This window comes from Diceros bicornis, chromosome 16, assembly GCF_020826845.1.
Source record: "Diceros bicornis minor isolate mBicDic1 chromosome 16, mDicBic1.mat.cur, whole genome shotgun sequence".
NCBI lineage: Eukaryota > Metazoa > Chordata > Mammalia > Perissodactyla > Rhinocerotidae > Diceros > Diceros bicornis.
In genome coordinates, this window is record NC_080755.1 from 11966921 (window position 1) to 11990261 (window position 23341).

Genomic DNA, 23341 nt, shown 5'->3' on the forward strand with positions numbered 1-23341 from the left:
TCATCTTGATTCTGGTTTCATTTGTCTTATAAAAGCTCTTTAGTCTGATAAAGTCCCACTTGTTTATTTTTTCTTTAGTTTCCCTAGTCTGGGTAGGCATGTCATCCGAAAAGATTCCTTTAAACCCAATGTCAAATAGTGTGTTGCCTATATTTTCTTCTATGAGTTTTATAGTTTCAGGTCTCACCTTCAGGTCTTTGATCCATTTTGAGTTAATTTTTGTGAATGGCGATAGCACATGGTCCACTTTCATTCTTTTGCATGTGGCTGTCCAGTTTTCCCAACACCATTTATTGAAGAGACTTTCCTTTCTCCATTGCATGTCCTTAGCACCTTTGTCGAAAATTAGCTGTCCGTATATGTGTGGTTTTATTTCTGGGCTTTCAATTCTGTTCCATTGATCTGTGTGTCTGTTTTTGTACCAGTACCATGCTGTTTTGATTACTATTGCTTTGTAGTATGTTTTGAAGTCAGGAATTGTGATGCCTCCTGCTTTGTTCTTTTTCTTTAGGATTTCTTTAGCTATTCGGGGTCTTTTGTTGCCCCATATAAATTTTAGTATTCTTTTTTCTATTTCTGTGAAGAATGTCATTGGGATTCTGATTGGGATTGCATTGAATCTGTAGATTGCTTTAGGTAATATAGACATTTTAACTATGTTTATTCTTCCAATCCACGTGCATGGGATATCTTTCCATTTCTTTATGTCATCGTGGATTTCCCTCAATAATGTCTTGTAGTTCTCATTGTATAGGTCCTTCACCTCCTTGGTAAGATTTATTCCTAGGTATTTTATTCTTTTTGATGCAATTGTAAATGGTATTATCTTTTTGAGCTCTCTTTCTGTTAGTTCATTATTAGCATATAGAAATGCAACTGATTTTTGTAGATTGATTTTGTACCCTGCAACTTTGCTGTAGTTGTTGATTGTTTCTAACAGTTTTCCAACAGATTCTTTAGGGTTTTCTATATATACAATCATGTCATCTGCAAATAGTGAGAGTTTCACTTCTTCGTTACCTATTTGGATTCCTTTTATTCCTTTTTCTTGCCTAATTGCTCTGGCCAAAACCTCCAGTACTATGTTGAACAGGAGTGGTGAGAGTGGGCAGCCCTGCCTCGTTCCTGTTCTCAGAGGAATGGCTTTCAGTCTTTCCCCGTTGAGTATGATGTTAGCTGTGGGTTTGTCATATATGGCCTTTATTATGTTGAGGTACTTTCCTTCTATTCCCATTTTATTGAGAGTTTTTATCATAAATGGATGTTGTATCTTGTCAAATGCCTTCTCTGTGTCTATTGAGATGATCATGTGGTTTTTATTCTTTGTTTTGTTGATGTGATGTATCACGTTGATTGATTTGCGGATGTTGAACCATCCCTGCGTCTCTGGTATAAATCCCACTTGATCATGGTGTATGATCTTTTTAATATATTGTTGTATTCGGTTTGCCAATATTTTGTTGAGGATTTTTGCATCAATGTTCATCAGCGATATTGGCCTGTAATTTTCTTTCTTTGTATTGTCTTTGTCTGGTTTTGGTATCAGGGTGATGTTGGCCTCATAGAATGATTCAGGAAGTGTTCCATCTTCCTCTATTTTTTGGAATAGTTTGAGGAGGATGGGTATTAAATCTTCTTTGAATGTTTGGTAAAATTCACTGGAGAAGCCATCTGGTCCTGGACTTTTATTTTTTGGGAGGTTTTTGATTACTATTTCAATCTCTTTACTTGTGATTGGTCTATTCAGATTCTCCATTTCTTCTTGGTTCAATTTTGGGAGGTTGTATAAGTCTAAGAATTTATCCATTTCTTCTAGATTGTCCAATTTGTTGGCATATAATTTCTCATAGTATTCTCTTATAATCCTCTGTATTTCCATGGTATCCGTTGTAATTTCTCCTCTTTCATTTCTAATTTTATTTACTTGAGCCTTTTCTCTTTTTTTCTTAGTTAGCCTGGCTAAGGGTTTGTCTATTTTGTTTATCTTCTCGAAGAACCAACTCTTTGTTTCATTAATCCTTTCTACTGTTTTTTTGGTCTCAATATCATTTATTTCTGCTCTGATTTTTATTATTTCTCTCCTTCTGCTGGCTTTGGGCTTTGTTTGTTCTTCTTTTTCTAGTTCTGTTAGGTGTAATTTAAGGTTGCCTATTAGGGCTTTTTCTTGTTTGTTAAGGTGGGCTTGTATCGCTATGAGTTTCCCTCTCAGGACCGCTTTTGCTGCGTCCCATATGGTTTGATATGGCATGTTATCATTTTCGTTTGTTTCCAGATAGTTTTTGATTTCTCCTTTAATTTCATCAATGATCCATTGGTTGTTCAGTAGCATGTTGTTTAATCTCCACATTTTTGTCACTTTCCCAGTTTTTTTTTCCTGGTTCATTTCCAGTTTCATAGCCTTATGGTCTGAAAAGATGCTTGTTATGATTTCAATCTTCTTAAATTTATTGAGGCTTGCTTTGTTTCCCAACATATGGTCTATCCTAGAGAATGTTCCATGCGCGCTTGAGAAGAATGTGTAGTCAGCTGTTTTTGGGTGGAGTGCTCTGTATATGTCTACTAGGTCCATCTCGTCCAGTTTTTCATTTAAGTCTAATATTTCTTTATTAACTTTTTGTCTGGATGATCTATCCATTGCTGTAAGTGGGGTGTTAAGATCCCCTACTATTATTGTGTTGTTGTTGATTTCTCCTTTTAGGTTTGTTAATAGTTGTTTTATGTACATTGGTGCTCCTATGTTGGGTGCATATATATTTATAAGAGATATGTCTTCTTGATGGAGTGTCCCTTTTATCATTATATATTTCCCTTCTTTGTCTTTCTTAACCTGTTTTATCTTGAAGTCTACTTTGTCTGATATGAGTATGGCAACACCTGCCTTCTTTTGTTTGCCATTAGCTTGGAGTATTGTCTTCCATCCTTTCACTCTGAGCCTGTGCTTGTCTTTAGTGCTAAGATGTGTTTCCTGAAGGCAGCATATTGTTGGGTCTTGCTTTTTAATCCATCCTGCCACTCTGTATCTTTTGATTGGAGAGTTCAATCCATTTACATTTAGGGTAATTATTGAAATATGAGGGTTGAATGTTGCTGTTTTGTCACTTATTTTCTGGTTCTTTTGCATTTCCTTTGTTTCTTGTCCCATTTGTTTTGGACTGCCAATTCAGTTTGGTTGTTCTGTCTTATGATTCTTCTAGTTTTCTCTTTGTTTATCATATGTGGTTTTAATTTGATTATTTGTTTAGTGGTTACCTTGAGGTTTGGGCGAAAAATCTTCTGTATGAGATAGTCCATTATCTGATAGCCTCCTATTTCCTTATACTAAGTCAATTCAGTCACTTTCCTCTTCCCCTTCTAAGTTGCTCTTGTTATACCTTATTCTATCTTGTGTTGTGGCTGTGTGTTTACAGTGATGAGGTTAAATTTATTTTTGGTGAATTTCTTCCTTTGATCTTTGAGTTTAGTATTTAAGTGGTTGCTAACCTATTCCGGTAAAGATCTACTATTTCTCTGATTTTGTCTACCTACTTTTCTCCTTACTCCAAGCTTTGTGTTCCCTTTCTCTTCTTGTTTTCAGGCCTGAGGGCCTTCTTGAGTATTTCTTGTAGTGGCGGTCTCATGGCCATGAACTCCCTTAGCTTTTGTTTATCTGGGAGAGTTACTATTTCTCCATCATATTTGAAGGATATTTTTGCTGGATAGAGTATTCTTGGCTGAAAGTTTTTGTCTTTTAGTATTTTGAATATATCATTCCAGTCTCTTCTAGCCTGAAAAGTTTCTGTTGAGAAATCCGCTGAGAGCCTGATGGGAGTTCCTTTGTACGTTATTTTTTGTTTTTGTCTAGCTGCCCTTAATATTGTTTCTTTGTCGTTGACCCTGGCTAGCCTTACCACTAGGTGTCGTGGTGAAGGCCTTTGTCTGTTAATATATATAGGAGTCCTGTTGGCTTCACTTACTGGTATTTCCTGCTCCTTCCCCAGATTTGGGAAATTTTCAGCTATTATTTCCTTGAATAGGCTCTCTGTTCCTCTTTCCCTCTCCTCTCCCTCAGGAATACCTATAATTCTTATGTTACATTTTCTAATAGAGTCCGATATTTCTCGGAGTCTTTCTTCATTTCTTTTTAGTCTTAGTTCTCTCTCTTCTTCCATCTGGAGTATATCTGTATTCCTATCCTCTAAAGTACTAATTCTTTCCTCCATATTGTCAGCTCTGTTCTTTAAAGATTCCAGATTCTCCTTTATCTCCTCCATTGTGTTCTTCATCTCCATCAGCCCTGATAGGTTTTTCTTTATGATTTCAATCTCTTTTGTGAAGAAACTCCTAATCTCATTTAATTGTTTGTGTTGTCTCGTATTTCGTTGAGTGTTTTTATGATAGCTATTTTGAAATCTCTGTCATTTAGTTTATGGATTTCTGTGTCTTCGGGGTTGACTTCTGGGTGCTTGTCATTTTGTTTCTGGTCTGGTGATTTCATATATTTTTGCATTGTGGTTCCTGTGTTGGTTTTGATTTTCCTCATCCTGGAAGTCTCTGGTTGCAATTTCCACCTGCCGCCACTGTCTGGTGGTAAAGGGCTGTGTAGTCTAAGCCCCCTGCGCTCTGCCCCAGTTTTTCTGCTGCGATCCGCAGTTTTGTTTTGTTTTGTTTTGTTTCTTTTCCCCACTGCGATCCACGGGTCCAGTCCAGTTTATTCAGGTCTGCCTCGGACCGCTAGATCTGGTCGAGCTGCAGACTCCGGGTTGCGGGGAGGGGGGAGCTCTCTCTTTTGCCCTCTGGGTCCCTGACGTGGGAGGCTTCTCGTTTGCCCCTCTTTATCCGCTCTCTGGGTTGCTCAGATGTTGATGGTAGCCCTGTGGCTCCTCTGAGCCCTCTGTGCGGGAGTTTCCCACTGGCTGAGAGAGCCCGAAGAGCTACAGTTTCCCGCCGAGGGCCGCCCCTCCCCCCTCTCTGGGAGCCGCGCGGACCGGATCGCTGATCTGATGGGGAGGGAGCGGAGTTCTCCTTACCTCTCCCCACTTCCTCCGGGGGCCCAGCACGTTCTGCTCTCAGATGTGCGGCAGTGTGGATCTCTCCGCTCCAGCTTTTCACTGTCTGGGATTCCGTTGTTGGTCTGTGGCTGTTACTTTTGTTGTATTTTGTGGGGGAAGAATTCACGGGAAAGCTCACTCCGCCATGATGCTGACGTCACCGATACTGTGTGTTTTATAAGACCCTCCACCTCCACAAAAAAGATTACGACTCATTGAAGGCTCAGATGATGGTTAGCATTTTTTAGCAATTAAGTATTTTTAAATTAAGGTGTGTACATTGTGTTTTTAGACATAGTGCTATTGCACACTTAATGGGCTACAGTATAGTGCAAACATAACTTTTATATGTACTGGAAAACCAAAATATTCATGTGACTCACTTTATTTCAATATTCACTTTTTTGCAGTGGTCTGGAACTGAATCCACAATATATCTGAGGTATGCCGGTACTTTGATCTTCTGCGACATCCTTCAATAATTCTTTTTTCAGTGTATAAACTTTGTATTTATTTAGCTACATTTATTCCTAAGTATTTAATTCTTGTTGATGCCATCTTAAATGGAATTGTTTCCTTAATTTCATTTTCAGATTGTTCGTTGCAAGTGTACAGAAATACAATTGATTTTTGTGTATTGATCTTGTATCTTGCAACCTTGTTCAACTCACGTATTAGTTCTAACAGTATTTCTTTTTTTTTTTTCTTTTTTTTACGAGGAAGATCAGCCCTGAGCTAACATCTGCCAATCCTCCTCTTTTTGCTGAGGAATACTGGCCGCGGGCTAACATCCATGCCCATCTTCCTCCACTTTATATGGGACGCCTGCCAGAACATGGCCTGACAAGTGGTGCCTCGGTGTACACCCGGGATCCGAACTGGTGAACTCTGGGCCGCCGCAGTGGAACGCACGCACTTAACCACTTGCGCCATGGGGCCGGCCCCCTAACAGTATTTCTTTAGTGGATTCTTTAGGATTTTGTATATTTAAAATCTTGTCATCTGTAATAGAGATAGTTGTACTTCTTTTGCAATAGATCTTGCCTTTTAGTTCCCTGCCTTATAGTCCTGGCTAGAACCTCCAATACAATGTTAAATAGAAGTGACAAGAGTGGTCATCATTGTCTTGTTCCTGATCTTAGGAAGGAAAGCATTGTCTTTCATCATTAAGTATGATGCTAGCTGCGTTTTTTGTTTTCTTCTGAGGAAGATTGGCCCTGAGCTAACATCTGTTGGCAATCTTCCTCTTTTTGCTTGAGAAAGATTCGCCCCGAGCTAACATCTGTGCCAATCTTCCTCTATTTTGTATGTGGGTCACTGCCACAACATGGCTGCTGATGAGTGGTGAGGTCCGTGCTGGTGAACTGAACCTGGGCTGCTGAAGCAGAGTACGCTGAACTTAACCACTAGGCCATGGGGGCTGGCCCCTGTGGGGTTTTTATGGATGTCTTTTATTATGTTGAGAAAGTTCCCTTCTATTCCTAGTTTTTTTTATCATGGAGGGGTGTTGAATTTTGTCAAATGCCTTATCTGTTTCTGTTGAGATGATCACGTGGTTTTTGTCCTTTAGTCTATTGATATGGTTTATTACATGAATTGATTTTTAGATGTTAAACCAATCTTGCCTTTTTGGGATAAATCACAGTTGGTCATGATGTATTATCCTTTTTTTTGTTGCTGGATTCCATTTACTAGTGTTTTGTTTAGGATATTTGCAACTATATTTATAAGAGTTATTGATATTCTGTCTGTTTTTTAAGGGGAATTTAGGGAGTTTCAAAAAGTATACTGCTGCTTCTGGTGTCTTTTGAGAATTCTCCATGTGTGCTGCCAAAAAAACCCATTATTAAAAAAGCTTTGTGTGTGGGAAACCCCACAGCCATCGTTTTATCCAAGCTCTTCTCTTTTTTTAATTCAACAAACATTTATTGAGCACTTATGGATCCACCATCAAAAAATAAATTAAAAACTATGATCTTTTGGTCTGAAAGATCTCAATTCAATCTCATGTTGTTTATCAATGTAAGACCTGATGATTTTATTTTTATTTGGTCTTAGTTCATTTCGTGGGATAGAATAATGCAGCTTTAGAAAAATCAATAGTTCTGGCAAGCTCCGTCAGCACTTTTGCTAGAAATGTCAACTTCTATTTGCATGGTTCTTTACTATTCTGGCTGTTCTTGTTTGTTCAACAAATTCTGTCAAAGAAAATAAGTTAAGCAATAACTAGGAAATAATAAGGCCTGAATTGAATTCGTTCATCTACTAAAAGCTCAGGGAAGCCTCAGGTAAATACCAACCACTGATTTCAAGTAAATTCTATTGGGCAAAAAATGTTCTTTGTAAGGACTGTTTAGCTCTGAAGTAGGTTTCCTAAAATAATGTCAAGGGAAAATAACTTTTTAGTTTGTCTTTTATGTAGAGACAATACATCCAGTGTTTGCTTGGATAACAAGTTTGATACGCAATTTTACAAAGGGTATACAAATAAAAGAGAGTGGAGGTTTCCCCGTGTGTGGGTATTTCAGAAAATCTGTACATTTTTACATGTGGGGAACACTCCCAACTCTAATTCCTGACGAAGTTCATCAATATGTTTTTGTGTATGTTTACTACTATTTGCCAGAAGCCTAACTAAGTCAATTTTCCACCCTAGAGACTAGGAATAGGGGCTGTGCTCAAAACTTTACTTTTGGAAGGATTTCTTATTTTGGAAATTTCAACGTGATTGATTTCTCTTAAAAAAAAAACACTACACTCTAGTTCCTCCTCCCTCAGCCTTCCTTCTTTTAAAATAACGTTTATTGTTGTTAGCTTTTTTGTGTCGCTTGCAAAAATAATACACATTCAAAGTAGAGAATTGGGAAAATTCAGTAAAGCAAAGGCAACATTTTGGTCCCACCATTTAGGAATAACTATGAACATTTTTCTTTAAAGGCTTATGGGGTGTTGCGAACTGTTTTGTCAACTGCTTTGTTTTCTCTTCTACCACTTGCTACTTTTTCACAACGACTACTCTCCGTTCTTTCCCCACAGGTCGTCGCAGCCCAGGCCCACCTCATTTCTCCCCCGCAGGCTCTCGGCCAGCTGAGTCCTGCCCCGCCCACCGCGAGGCTTCCGGGCCTGAGGAGGCGCGGCCCCTTTAAGAGGAAGGCCCGGGGCGGTCCCCGTGCCGATTGGCAGAGCTCAGAGCCACGTGGCTGTCCTGGCAGCGGCGGCCGGGCTCGGGCGGTGGCCGTGGGTCTCCGGAGGGGTCCCCGGGCAGGGGCGCCGGTTGTCAGATGTGCATGAGGAGGTGCCTGGTCGGCCTCACCTTTTGTACCTGCTACCTGGCTTCTTACCTCACGAACAAGGTGAGGGGGGCGGGCGCGGGGAGGCGATGGTGGCACGTGGGAGATTTGAGTCCCCTAATCGTACGTGGAACAAATGCAGCCTCCAGCTTTTTATATGATTTTTTCCTGATGGCGATGGCGAAGAAACCGACTCTGCGTGGGATGCCCTTTTAGAAATAGGATTTGTTGGGCTGTACAGTCCCCGTTTTCCGTCCTGTAAAGCATCCTGTACATCTCCTGGGAAACCGGATTTTGGGACTGCCAAATTCCCTGGAACTTAATTTGGCGCTGTATGGACTGCTTTTAAGGGAAAGAAAGCAGCTGGCTCCTGTTCCCTCGGGGCAGGAAAAATAGGAGAAGAAATTAGACAAATCCTGCCGCCTTTTCTGAAACACGCCCCTTCCTCAGAACCCCGCAAGGTTCCAGAAGCCTTTGAATAGAAGAGATCAGTCCGTTTCCATCTCTCCGTCACACCACTGATTTCCAAACCTGTTTTTTATATGTCTCCATCCCAGGCACTTCCAGTATATTCAAGGGTTTTTCGTGGAGTTATTTTAAAAATTAAAATATAAACTTAATTTTGTTTAATGTCATGAAATCCTTTTTATGAAGAGGCAGGAAAGCAGTGGTACCATGCTTTTATTTTGTTGGTGGGAAGCTGGCCTTCGATTTGGTGCTATGCAGGGAAATGTTGGACTCTGTGGGCTAGGATGGGGCATCACTTCCTGTCCTGGACTCAGGGCTGGACACCAAGCCAAAGTGGTGATACCGAGCCCAGGACCACCTTCCCCCACTGTAGGGTCTGTACCCTCCTCCCCGCTCCCCAAAAAAACCTTCTTGCTCTCTGGAAAGAGCTATTAACAAATAGCATTTCCTTGTACTTTCTCTCTCAGTGTGAGTGGCTGTCTTCAGTATATTCAGAGGATACTCCCAAAGCCCCTTCCGCCTGTCCAGTTGATTTTTAGTTATGGTGATGGGCCTTTGAAGATCCATTAATACCACCTTGCTGGGAGGCAGTGATGGGTTTACATCCTGGCTCCATTTACTTGGTCTTTGGGACTTTAATTTCTCTAAACTTAAGTTTTTAAACCTTAAGATGGGATTAAAAAGTCCTCTTCAAAGAGTTGTGAGGATTATTCGAGATGATGTTTGTAAGGGGGTAAATGCTCCTTAAGGTAAGTGGTAGTGACTCTAGAAGAAAGGAAAGGAGGAAGGAAGGCAAGACAATCTTTTACTTACAGTATGACACAGTAATTGTTGGCTTTTAACAGATTTGTTTTTTCCTCATGGGACAGGTAGCTAAACTAAAAGATTTTTTTTGTAGCACCTACTCAAGAATATGTGAATTTGTGAAATCCTGGCCTTTTCATTTAACTATTCTAATTTGTCTAGCTAATCTGATGGATATATTAATAATTTTTCATTTTAAAACAGAACCCCACAAGGAAATAAAAGGACCTTCCTTTTATTTCTATGTAATCATCAGAAGGGGCAGAGTAACATGTCTTTCATGGAAACCCACAAGCTGTGGCATTGGTTAAAAAAAAAACACACATATCAAAGCAAAAAAATCCAGCAGACACATAGCATTTAATTCACAGAAATTTATACCCGCCCTGGATGCACAGTTGTGTTTGTGGCATAATTTTTTTATTTATTGGAGCACCGCACTAGTTTATAATCGATGTAATAAAGACCTTCCATGTGCATCATGCCTCAAGGTGCTATATAAAAATAAACCAAATTGTCATGTGCCCAGGAGTATCTAACCTGAGTAATAGAAATCAGATTCCCAAGGGCCCTCTGAATTTAAACAATAAGCCAATGGCACCTGTCTGCATTTTCCACGATGGTTTGGAGTGCTTTGGTTCAGGGCTGTTGGGAAGTGTCAGTGCCACACAGAGAGTTGGAGGATAACAGCCGAAGGCAGAAGAGAAGGGGGAGGCAAGGAGATTTTATAAAGGGAAGGAGGAGGTGGAATCAAGAGTGGTGGAGAGGAGATTCGAGGCCCAGGTAGGGGTGGGAGAGGTGGTCATTCATAACAGAACTCTGGTAGGAACTTTGTAGCTCTTAGATTATGCCATTGTTTCAACCAGGGCCATCTTCCCAGCCAGGACAGTCACACTTCCTTCCATCATCCAGGGCGGGTTGGCTTGGACCACATAGAGGCCAAATGGGAAAGGAGCTATGCAGTCGGCACCCCGTATTCTCTTGTGTCTAGTCTCTGCCAAATGAATTTTCTTTTTGGTTAGGGAAGATTTTTTTGTGTCCGCAGTGGAGGATGCTCTCTTCCAGCTTTTAGAAGACTATGCTAGTTTCTTTATTTTCATATTTCTCAGTGTAGTTTACTCCTTGAACTGTTTCCCTCTCTATTTGTAGAAAGAAAATTCGTTAAAAAAAAAATGTTGTACATCTTAGTTCACCCCTTCTACTGTTTAATAGAATGGGTAATTTTTGTTTGAAGTTTGAACAGCAAGTGTCCTGGCTTTCCTGGCCCGGCTGGCCCAGCCTGAGTGGTGTGTTCGTCCATCCAGTGGGACGTTCCAGCAGTAACCGGGCCCAGGGCCCAGGGCCCAGGCCGCCACCTGTCCTTCCTCTCACAGCTGTTAAGCCTTCAGCGGGAGACAAAGAAAGTCTATGTCTGTTCTCCTTTCAAAGGCTCCCAGATTGCTCTTTCGTTTTTCTTGAGAATTGCCCACTGCTGTTCCACCAAATAGCATTTTGCTCTGAGCAACACTTTTCAGTGACGTGAAGAATTGCTGAGAGGAGACAAGTTTAGGTTCCATTTGTCAGAGGTTTCGTTTTTCACAGTTTTTCACTATTCTTTAGCAAGGTGAGGTGAGAGCTTCAGCATTTTCTCTCTCCCCCCCGTATCTAGGACAAAGCTCAGCTCACAATAAACTAAATTAAATATTTATCTTCATAAAGGTTGTTAAGGGTAGTTCAAGACATGGCCCAGATTCTCACTTAATCCTTTCTCTGTCTCTATTTTAGAATGAAAATATCAGGGAAAAGTGGGGAGGAGCCTATTGAATTATGCGAGTAAATAGACTTCAGAGAAGAATGAAGGTCCATTTCTGATAAATATAGACCAGAGCACAGCCAGTTAGCTATAATTGTGGCATTTAGGAGCTCACACAGGGGAATTATGTGTAGGCTAATTCATGGGGGAAAATATAGATATGTAAACTTGCCCAACACCAGTCCACTCCTTTTTTTTTTTTTTTTTTTTTTTTTTTTTAGTGAAGAAGAGTGGCCCTGAGCTAACATCTGTGCCCATCTTCCTCTATTTTGTATGTGGGATGCCGCCACAGCATGGCTTGATGAGTCGTGTAGGTCCACGCCTGGGATCTGAACCCGTGAACCCAGGCCGCTGAAGCAGAGTGTGCTGAACTTAACCACTATACCACTGGGCTGGCCCCTCCATTTTTTAGATTGTGTGAAGAATCAGTAGAGTCTTTGCCTGAAGCTATTTAATGTTTTTAGGCTTTTAAAAAATTCTTAAAGTGTTCAATAGTAGAAAAAATAGAAAAAGATACTCAGAAGGCCAAAATACAATTACCCCATTCACAAAGTGCTGTAAATTTGATTAGAAGACATAATAGAAATACAAGTCAACCTTAGCTAGTTGGCTTAAAAAAAATCCTTAAAAGAATGCTAAAGCACAGCAAAAAGTATAAGACACCTAAGCAGCATTAGTTAGAAGAACAATCCTTAGGATGCAAAAAGCAAAGAAAACCCTAAAAATGGAAGGAAAACAAAGGAAAGAAAGACTACGATGTAGTTCTTACTCGAAGACAACCAGAGAAAGGGGTTGGATTTTTAGATAAACTGGACAGTAGATAAAGTGGATACTCAGAGGAAACAGACTGCATCCAGGGGTTTGTCCAGTTTTCTCTGGAGTTGCTGCAGTTACAACGTGACATTTCTGGGGTCTGGGAGGATGCTGAGTGGTCGGGCATCCGCAGCATCAGACCCCGCTGCTGTGTGTTACGCTTTACTCATGATGTCAGCTCCATTCCCCAACCAAGAGATGGTCAGGCTTCTGGTGACACGAGGGGGAAGCAGGCCCACTCTCTTTAGTATGACTTGGAATGTTTTTTTTTTTTTTCCACACAGTGTGATTTTTGGTGGGAGAATAAAGGCCTTTTTGAAAATTGAGTGTACTTGTGTTTCTTTGATAGAGATTTCTTTGATTATATTGTCTATCAATTCTCTGTAATTTGAAAATGTCCATTAATCTGGTATTTGTTTTTCAGTATGTCCTGTCTGTCTTGAAATTTACCTACCCTACATTATTCCAAGGGTGAGTATCTTTTATGCTCTTTATACACATTTGTAGGAAATGTCCAACCAGCATCATTAAATGTTCTTTAAAGTATTTTTAATGCCTGTGTAGATTTTTTATCAAATAGACATACTGTAATTTATTTAGCCATTCTATTAATGGGCATTTGAGTTGTGTCCCATTTTGAGGGTATAAACACAACAATGTTGTCACACATTTTTTGTATTCAAATCTGCCAAATTTCCAACTGTCTTTGGAATAGATTCCTACATAAGAAATTTGGGTTAAAGAATATGAACTTCTCTAGTATTCTTCTTGAATATTAACAAATTCTTTTCCAGAAATGTTTTACCAATTTACGTTGTCACCCAGCCTCTATATGAAAGTTTCTATAATATTGTATTCAAACCATGACTGCTGTTTTTTCCCTCTCTGCTGATTTCATGAGCCAAAAATGGTATCACATTGTTTTGTCTTATCATTTCGTAGCTTAGTCATAAAGTTGGATGGTTTTCTTATGTTTATTATCTACTTGTATCTCTTTTTTTCAGTGAATTGTCTATCAGTGCCTTTTATCCTTTTATTTTTACTGAGGTTTTAGCGTTTTTCTTATCAATTTAATGAATCCTTCATATTTTAAGGATGCTAACCACTTGTCTACCATGTTTATTGGAATTTTTTTTTTTTGCAATTTGTTCTTTGCCTTTTCATTTTGTTTATAATTATTTTGATTATTTAAATGTTTTTTTAAGTGACATCATAGAGAATTTATTGTTTGAACGTAGGAAGGAAGCAATAGAGACAACCACAAATGAATCCAATGTGTGGTCTTGTGACTGCCAGGTGCTATTATTAGAAAGAAAATAGAAGGAAAGAATGGTCTAGGGCCAGGTCAATAGTCTGGATGTTATAGAAGCAGCATGGGGTGCTCTGGCACTCATTTCCCTTTTTCTCCTCCCTCTCCTCGCCAGCTTTTTTTTTTTAAGTGTTTTATTTTTATGTGGGCAAACATATTGATTATTTCTTTTGTGATTGCTACTATTGCTTTTATGTTTATTCTTCTCTATCACAAGATCATGTAGATATTCACCTGTATTTCATTAAAGCTTTATTCAATTCTTTTTTTTTTTAATTAATTTATTTTTTCCCCAAAGCCCCAGTAGATAGTTGTATGTCATAGCTGCACATCCTTCTAGTTGCTGTATATGGGACGCGGCCTCAGCATGGCCGGACAAGTGGTGTGTCGGTGCGTGCCCGGGATCTGAACCCGGGCCGCCAGCAGCGGAGCGCGCGCACTTAACCGCTAAGCCACGGGGCCGGCCCGCTTTATTCAATTCTTAATCATTGTCTGTTTATTTTAGTTTATGGTGCAATCCCCTAATAGGTTCATTTACACTACCCAAATTTATTATATTTTGTTGTATAATCCTTCTGTTGCCTTTGGGTTGTTAATATGGTATATAAAGTTATTTTTCTAGGATCTATTTTTGAGTACTTATTTGTCAGTTTTTATGGAAAGGGGCTAGTGCTAAATTCTTTTAATTATTATAACATTTAAATATGTGATAGAGCTCATTGTGCCAGCGCTGGTGGTCTAGTGGTTAAGATTCGATGCTTTCACCACCACGGCCTGGGTTCATTTCCTGGTGAGGCAACCACATCACCCGTCTATCGGTTGTCACACTGTGGTGGCTGCTTCTTGCTGTGAAGCTGAAAGCTGTCACCAGTGTTTCAAATACAAGCAGGGTCACCGGTGATGGACAGGATTCAGCGGAGCTTCCAGACTAAGACAGACCAGGAAGAAGGACCTTGGCCACCCAATTCTGAAAAAATTGGCCATGAAAACCCTGTAAATAGCAGTGGAGCATTGTCTGATACAGTGCCGGAAAGTGAGAAGATGACCCAAAAGGACTGGGCAGGGCTCTGCTCTGCTGTGCACAGGGTCAGTAGGCGTCGGAATCCGCTCAAGGACACTAACAACAAAGAGCTCATCATCTTTCATTCCTCCTTTTTTTTTTATGTTGCACAAATGCAAACAGAAAAGCAGGGGTCGTGATCTTAATGTCAGACAAGGTTGAATTCAGGATAAAAAGCATTACACAAGTGAAGAAAGATGTGTTATAATGCTAAAGCATGCAGTTCAAAATGAAAATAAATTGGTGAATATTTATACCAACAAAACAACAGGGCATCATCATCTGTCAAACAAAAGCTGCAGGAATACCAGGGATAAATAGACATATACTAGTAATAGGAGACAAATTTATTACTATTTTTTCCATGACAGTTCAATTGGATAAACAAAAAACTAGTGTGTGTGTGTATGCTAAATAATGCAATTAATAGATAAATATCAAACACTGTATCTTGAAAATAGAGATTATGCTCTCTTCTCAAATGCATACAGAGTATTCGCCATGAATAAAACAGCAGTAATTTCCCCAAATTAGCAATTATACAATCCCAGTGCACTAAAACTAGAGCTTAATATCGAAGACAAAATCCCTACCTACAAATGGCTCTTGAACATATAAAAAGATATTCTTCACTCATAAGAAAAATATAACAAAACAATATTGAGATATCATATTTTACCCATAAGATTTGCAAAATAAAATTTGATAATTCAATAACAGCCTTGATGAGGATGTAGAAAGCAGGAGTTTTCGTCATTGGTCATGGGATGGCACGTTGGGACAATGTCTGTGAGTGGCACTTTGGCGTATATAACAATTTTTAAATCCTTCAATCTGGCAGTTCCACTTCCAGGAATTTACCTGAGAGGTTTACTTGCGTTTATGTAAATGAAATATGTACAAAGATAGACATGTGAAAAAAATTGCACCTCCATTTGTGACAGGAAGCATTTTTAAACAATCTAATTTTCACCTATGCAGAACCAGTTAAATAAATTATATTATATCCCTAATGGAATACTATTCAAACATTAAAAAATGTAAGGAAACTCTCATGTATTGATATGGAAAGGTTTTCAAGATGCATTTAATGGGGAACAAAAGCAGGTCCGTGACAGTATAGTACACTCCTGTCATGTGGAAATGTGAGTATATATGTTTTCCTTATTTAAAAAAAGATAAGGAAGAAACTAGTAAGAGTGGTTACCTATAGGAAAAGTGCAGATAGTGGACAGGGAAGGTCAGAAGACTTTTCACCCTTCCTTTTTTATACTTTCGGATTTTTATTCTTTGTATTATCACCAATATGTTATTTCAGGTGAACTGTAGAATTACTTTGTCAAATTTCCCCCTAATATTTCATAGCAAAACTTTAAAAATATTGTCTATGATTATGTGTCTTTCAGTCAGTGAAGCTGGGATAGTGTTTTCTCTTTGGTGGGAGGGAATCGTGTTCTGGTCTGATGTCCTTTTCACTTCTTTCCAGGTGGAGGGACTTAGGGAACTTACATGGGAAAGGATGATGTTTTCCCCTGAATTGCCTTTTCCCCTCCATCTCTGTAGATGGATCCGACTGAATGCACCTCCTCTAATAGAATGTAAAGTCTACAAATACAGGAATTAAAAAAAAATCTATTTTGTGACTGGAGTATCCCCAATGCCTAGAACAATGCCTGGCACATAGGAGGCACGTAGTAGGGCAGAGTAGCTCATCCTACAATATTTATTGGGTGCATACTGTGTGCCAGTCACTGTTCTAGACACTTAGGATACATCAGTGAAGAAAACAAAGATCTCTGCCTTGTGGAAGCTGGCTTTTCTCTGCTGCCTGTCTCTTAAATTTACCTGCAGTGAACAGTACCCTCTGTCCAGTTGCCTGGCTCAGAAACCTGGGTTATTCTTGATTCTTTTGTCTTCTTCATCCTTGACATCTAATTAACAACCAGGACCTCTAGTCCTCCCTCTTCATTCGGATTGCCTCTTCCCGGGCCGCTGTCATCTCTCAAATTACTTTAACAACTCCTAACTTGCTTCCTGGCCCCTGATCTTGCTTCTCTCAAAAACATTCTCTCCCTTGTAAAGAGAGGGAGCTTTCCTGAATGTAAGTGTAATAGCATCGCTCTTGTGCTTCACACCCTTCAGTGGGTCCCCAGTTTGAAGCTCCAGCTCCTTAACGTGGTTGACATGGCTTTTCATGACCAGCCCCTTCTCTCCAGTGTCAGCTCGTCACCCCCGCTTCGAATGCTCAAATGCTGTAAGGTCCAGGCCAATCGAACTTCTCTGAGAAGCCTTTGAATGAGCCATCGTCTCTTTCACTTCTGGACCTTTGTCCATCTGGGCCTCTTGTTTTGAATACACTTAGGTTTTTGCTCACATTTTCTTCCCCTAGGAAGACTTACCCAACTCACTAGACTAGATGAACCGCCCCTGCTGGGTTGGCTTGTAGTATCTGGTACTCTTCCTTTTAGGGTTTTGTCATACTTTATTGTAATTATTGGTTAATTAGCTTACTTCCCAGTAGACCAGGGTTTCTCAACCTTGGCACTGTTGACATTTTGAGCTGGATGATTTTTGTTGTGGGGGCTGTCTTGCACATTGCAGGATGTTTAGCAGCATCTCTGCCTTCTACTTACTAGATGCCAATAGCACACCCTCCCCTTCCTCACTCCCAGTTGTGACAACCAAAAATGTCTCCAGATACTGCCAAACGTCCCCTGGGGGAAAAAACCACATGGCTGAGAACCAGTGCTCTAGCCCATGATGTTGGAGGGCATGACCCATATCTGTCTCTTCTGCCTGGCTGGGTCAGTGAAGGCTTCACAAAGGAGACAAAACCAGCATCTTATAGGATGATCAGGTGTTCATCAACACATAAGGAGATGGGAAGAACTTTATGGGTCAAGAGGATAGCGTGTGCAAACTCTTAGAAGTGTGAAATGGCCTGGCACATTCCCAAGGCTGTGGGCTGTGCAGTATGGCTGGAATGTGGTTGACCACAGCAGACACACAGGAGCTGATCCTGGAGAGGGGTGGGTGCAATTTTCAGTAGGCTTGTGTGTCACACACAAGTGACTTTATCCTGTAGGCCAGGGGTTCTCAACTGTAGTGTTGCAGCACGTCAGTGTGTTGTAATCGCTTCTGAGATGAAGTGTCTCAAGTCATAACTAAAAATAAAGTTTTTAAATTTGTGAGTGATTCACCTAAAATAAAAAAGCAATTAGAGTGAAACAGGTTAAGGTTATACCTATAGTACCCCTTTCATTTCGTATTTTGCTGTGCTTTCTGCAGTGGGAAAGGGAGGGGTGTTTATTTTACAACCTGTGCTCCCCCTAAACTCTGCATGCTGAGGAAGCTTGTCTCATGTGAGCTTCATGACCCCAAGTGTGTTGTGGTGGAAAAGAGTCTGAGAGCCACTGTCTGCGGCACTGGGAAGAATCACCATTTTTATTTATTTATTTATTTTTTAAGATTTTATTTTTTTATTTATTTTCCCCCCAAAGCCCCAGTAGATAGTTGTATGTCATAGTTGCACAGCCTTCTAGTTGCTGTATGTGGGACGCGGCCCCAGCATGGCCGGAGAAGCGGTGCATCTGTGCGCGCCCGGGATCCGAACCCGGGCCGCCAGCAGCGGAGCGCGCGCACTTAACCGCTAAGCCACGGGGCCGGCCCAGAATCACCATTTTTAAAAGAAGCAAGTAGCACAGTTAAGTTTACATTTTAGAACAAACCCTTAGGCTGCAAGGTAGAGAATGGATGGTGTGGGACAACCGTGGAGAGAGAGGGACCAGTGAGGGCACTAATGCTGTGCTCTAGGTGTGAAATGATGAGTGTCTGAATCAGGCAGGAGGGGTGGAGAGGGGAAGTCTTTGGAGTTGAGACCTGCTATGGGGTGGCAAGTAGATGAGGGAGGTGACAGTGGAAGGAGGGCTAGGATGACCTCTGGGTTTCTGGTTTGGTAGGGAAGTTCGAGATAATGTTTTAGGCATGTTATCATTGGGAGCTTGTGGGGTATCAGGGTGGTGGTATCTGGGAGAGTACAGGGATTTGGGAATCATCAGTGCAGAGGCAATGGGAGAAGTGGTGGCTATGGGTGAGATTGTTCAGGAAAAATCTAGAATAAGAAGAGAAGAATATCAATGTCAGCACTGAATGTTACAGCTGGGCTAAAGGGAATAGCAGAGGTTGGGAAGGACGGGTCTGAGAATTGGGATGATAATTAGGGGAGAGGGGGAGAAAGTTGTCAGAAGGATTGGATGTGTATATTTGTGTCAGTTGACAGATCTGCTGGGGCTGGGTGGTGTTTGAGACCATGGCACTCTATTAAATTCACGTTGGCCCTTGTCCTTTTCAGGTGGCAGACATTAATTGGTGGACTTTTGCTTCACGTGTCATGGAAACTGGGCTGGCTGGAGATCAACAGCAGTTCAAGGTAGAACAGCGTCTTCTGTGCTTGATTCATGATTCATACTCTGCTTCCTTTTTACATTATTTAATTTGTTATGGTGCTACATTGGATGTTTATTTGAGTTCTTTGATCTCTTAGTTTCCTTCTTTTTTTTTTTAAGATTTTATTTATTCATTTTTTTCCCCCCAAAGCCCCAGTAGATAGCTGTATGTCACAGGTTCACATCCTTCTAGTTGCTGCACGTGGGACCCGGCCCCGCGTTGGACGGAGAAACAGTGCCCTGGGGCACGGCCGGGATCCGAACCCGGGCCACCAGCATCAGAGCACGCGCACTTAACCGCCAAGCCACGGAGCCGGCCCTCTTAGTTTCCTTCTAATCTTAAGATCCAATGATTTTGTAATCAACTGGACCTCAATTAGTGTTTTCCTGGTTAATAATGCCACTAATGTAATTTTAAAATTGATCGAGATATACAATGTATAATACCATATTAATTTGGCTTTGTTGTGCGTCATACAACCACTATGAATGAGTTATTAAATCAGCTTTAAAATGTTTTTGGGAATTTTTTATTTTCAAATTATTTCCTGCTTACAGAAAAGTTAGAAATTGTACAAAGAGGGCTGGCCCCATGGCTTAGCAGTTAAGTGTGCGTGCTCCGCTGCTGGCGGCCTGGGTTCGGATCCTGGGCGCACACCGACGCACTGCTTCTCCGGCCATGCTGAGGCCGTGTCCCACATACAGCAACTAGAAGGACATGCAGCTATGACATACAACTATCTACTGGGGCTTTGGAGGAAAAAAAAAATAAATTAAAAAAAAAAAAGAAATTGTACAAAGAATTCCCATATTCTTTACTCATATTCCCCAATTGTTATTTTACCTTGCTTCTCCTATCATTGTCTCTTCATTTATACCTATATATTTAATTGTTTTTCTTAACTATTTGAGAGTAAGTTGCAGATTTGAGAGTAAGATGCCCCTTTTCTTTACTTCTAAATTCTTCAGTATGTATTTCCTGAGAGCAAGGACATTCTGATATGACTACAGTAGTTATCAAAATCAGGAAATTAACGTTGATACAATACTATGATCTCATTTACAAACCATATTCATATTTTGCCAATTTTCTCAATAATATTTTTTATAATCCTCTCCCTCACCCCAGTTCTGATCCAGGGTCCAATTTAGATCACACATGACATTAGTTGTTAGATTTCTATTAAGACAGCTTTTCAAATAGGTTTAAAAGAAATATCAAAGACCATGACATTTTTCAGCCAAAATTGTAATCTGAATTGGCCATCCACTCCTGCCTCACCTATGTAAATCCTCATGATTCTTTGAAAACATCATGCCTTGCCTGAAAATGAGGCACAAAATGAAAAGACAATAAAGTCAAGGTTTATATGAATAAGGTAAACATCCCAACTGAATGATCAGGCCAAGTCATTTGCCTTTTGGTTCAAGTTCTCTGCCTAACTTCTCCATTCATCAGATTAACTGCTTAATTACCAAGTCACCCCTTTGCTTGGCACTCTGGAGAAGCTTTGAGAATGTGTCCAGTATAAATATTAATAATTAGTTCAGGCTTCTCCTGAAAATATAAAACTGGAGAGCAAAAAAGTGGTATTAAGAGGTTTTACAAAGGAGAGGCCCTGGGAACGTAGGTGTGGATTAATTTCCCTGACCCGATTCCATCGTAGTCCATATTCTGAAAGAATATTTCACACAAGATGCTTAACTAATCCAAAGGAGTAGTTCATTAAGTCATAATTTTGCATTTCCATGGTATAGTATCCTCAACTTGATAAAATAAAGCTACTTTTGGGATTTTATATGTGGTATTAAGCACACGTCTTACTTTGTACTCCATTATCATGGTGACTAGTTCGGTAAAAACTGGGTCTTCATTTAAACAAATATGGGCCCTGACTTCATAAGGTCTGTGATAGTGCTAATATTTAGTTAAATAATGAAGCATCCTGACTCCAAATGGTTGAATTTTTTCCTCCACAGAAGCAAGAGGTTGGACTAGAATGAGGGAACTGACTGTCAGATTTTGGACTGGAGTCCACTGCTGCTGACCACCATGGGTCTTCCACTCTTACGGTGTTCCTGACTATAATTATCTTATAATTTATAATGCAAATTACTTATTAAGAATAGTCTTTTAAACATTACCTTAGGCATGTTTCCCTAAAAGCAATGCCATTGTTCATACTTAAAATTTTTTTCTGTGTAAAATATCCATATCATAAAATTTACCATTTATTAACAATTTTTAAGTGCATAATTCAGTGGCACTAGTACATTCACAATGTTTTGCAACCGTTACCACCATCCATTTCCAGAACTTTTTCATCATCCCAAACAGAAATTCTGTACCCATTAAACAGTAACTCCCCATTCTCCCTTCCCCCAGCTCCTGGTAAACCACTATTTTACTTTCCGTCTGTATGAATTTACATATTCTAGGTGCCTCACTTAAGTGGAATCATACAGTATTTGTCCTTTTGCGACCAGCTTATTTCGCTTAGTGTAATGTCTCCAAGATTCCTCCATGTTGTAGCATGTGTCAGAATTTCCTTCCTTTTTAAGGCTGAATAACATTCCATCGTATGTATATACCACATTTTGTATGTATACCATGTTGTGTTTATCCATTCATCTGTTGATGGAATTCTTCATACTTTTATTGCCTTTTTGGAGGGGGAAGGGAGAATAACTAGTAGAATTGGGTGAAGTCAAATATTCTCAAGATTCTTTCCCTGGAGGAAGTGGTCCTCCGGTAGTAGAAGCTTGAGACCCACTAGACACTGTTGTCCCCTTGAACTCGAGTGTTGCTAGGTTCCACCCATCTCAGAAGATCTGTGATCAAATCCCCTTTCAGTCCCCTTGCTAAACTTCTTAGAGGCCTTTTCACTTCTATCTGCTGGACTTCCTTAGAAGGTTTCACTGCCAAACACGTGATGTTAGCTCAGTTAAGCTTCTTGTCAAAGATCCCATTGTCTTAGTTCTGAGTGGCGCTTGTGGTTAATAACTGCTGGCACAGATCGGGGTTTCCAGTTACCATGGGCCCTTGGCAAAGGGGTGTTACCAGATGGCTAACAGCAAGGACCAGCACCAGTGTTCCTTTGTGTGTGCCTGTGCTGGGTTTGTGTTTGCTGTGGCCGATGTTTCCTCCTGGGCTTGGCTTTCCGATTATGTCATGAGAGAACCGACGCCCAGCTTTGCCGCGTGACTGTGTACTTGTGCAGAGATAGCATAGGCTGGGCTCTACTGAGAATGGAAACAACAGCAGGAAGACAGTCTGGAGTCCCTGAGGTCATCGTGGAGTAGGGGTTATAATGGTGGGGCTGGAGAGTGGGCACCAAATTGGTACTAATAGCATACGCCACAGAGAGCTCATTTAGTCTGTCCTTATAGCCTGGAGCACAGCAGAATCCCAGATTCCTTCTCAAACAAGTGCAGAACTTGGCACCACATTTTTTACATTGTAAAGAAGCCATGTCTGCTGTGTCAGTCAGTCTCTGGCCATGTCATGTATTGACTCCACTGAGTGACCCGATGGAATCATTCTCCTCCCAGGGTGTTTGCCCGGCAACCGGTTGTTATCACCGAGTGTTGGACGATGCCCTGGAAGCCTTCTGTCTTGGGAAAGATAGCGCTGGTTTTCAGCCACAAGCTTGTCATTATATGGCAGCTGCTGCTGTTGCCAAGCCATTGCAGAATGCTGAAGTGATTTTTCTAGCAGATGTTGAAGTCCTGTGCTGAAGGCTTTCTGTATTTCTAAAACGTGATCCTAAAAGAACACTGTGACCTGTTTCATCTGACCGGACGTCTGGTAGCACAGCAAGACCACAGCGCTCTTTATTAGATTCTTGAACCATCGCTGAGGACAGACTCGGGTGTGATTTCATTGGAGACTTTAGACCCCATTCTCTGGTTCCTGTGCTACCAGGCACATGTTTAAATAAAAAACATTTTGAAAGTAATTTTTAACCTACTTACCACTTTTTGTCCACTATACATGAGAGCAAATTTTTAATTCTCAGGTTTTCAAGTATGAGAAGTTTTAAGTTAAAAATTCTATGCCACAATACCTTTGTGACCAGAGATTTCTAACAGATGAAGGAGAAGCCCCACCCCTTAATTTTCCATTGAGAGCCTTTGCTGGAGAAGCATAACAAATATCTTTGATAAAACCTCCAAATTAACTCAGTCTTGTCCCTAAAAAATGAACAGTAAGCCAGTCAATTAGGGGCCAGATTGTACTACTTTTTAATATTTGACTAATTATTTATTTATTTATTGCTGAGGAGGATTTGCTCTGAGCTAACATCAGGGCGAATCTTCCTCTATTTTTCTT

At 40.4% G+C, this 23341-nt stretch overlaps 1 protein-coding gene across 2 annotated transcripts in view; it reads left to right on the forward strand.

Moving 5' to 3' along the window:
• Positions 1 to 8251: 8251 nt before the first annotated feature.
• TMEM241 (transmembrane protein 241) overlaps positions 8252 to 23341 on the forward strand; it is a 128781-nt gene continuing 113691 nt past the window's right edge. The window contains exons 1-3 of one of the 2 annotated variants that reach the window (XM_058556813.1): positions 8252 to 8380; positions 12619 to 12665; positions 18915 to 18992. In XM_058556813.1, coding sequence (XP_058412796.1) covers positions 8309 to 8380; positions 12619 to 12665; positions 18915 to 18992 — 197 coding nt within the window. In that variant the 5' untranslated portion in view covers positions 8252 to 8308. The remainder of the gene's footprint in view (positions 8381 to 12618; positions 12666 to 18914; positions 18993 to 23341) is intronic. The other variant, XM_058556814.1, reaches the window with a different exon arrangement.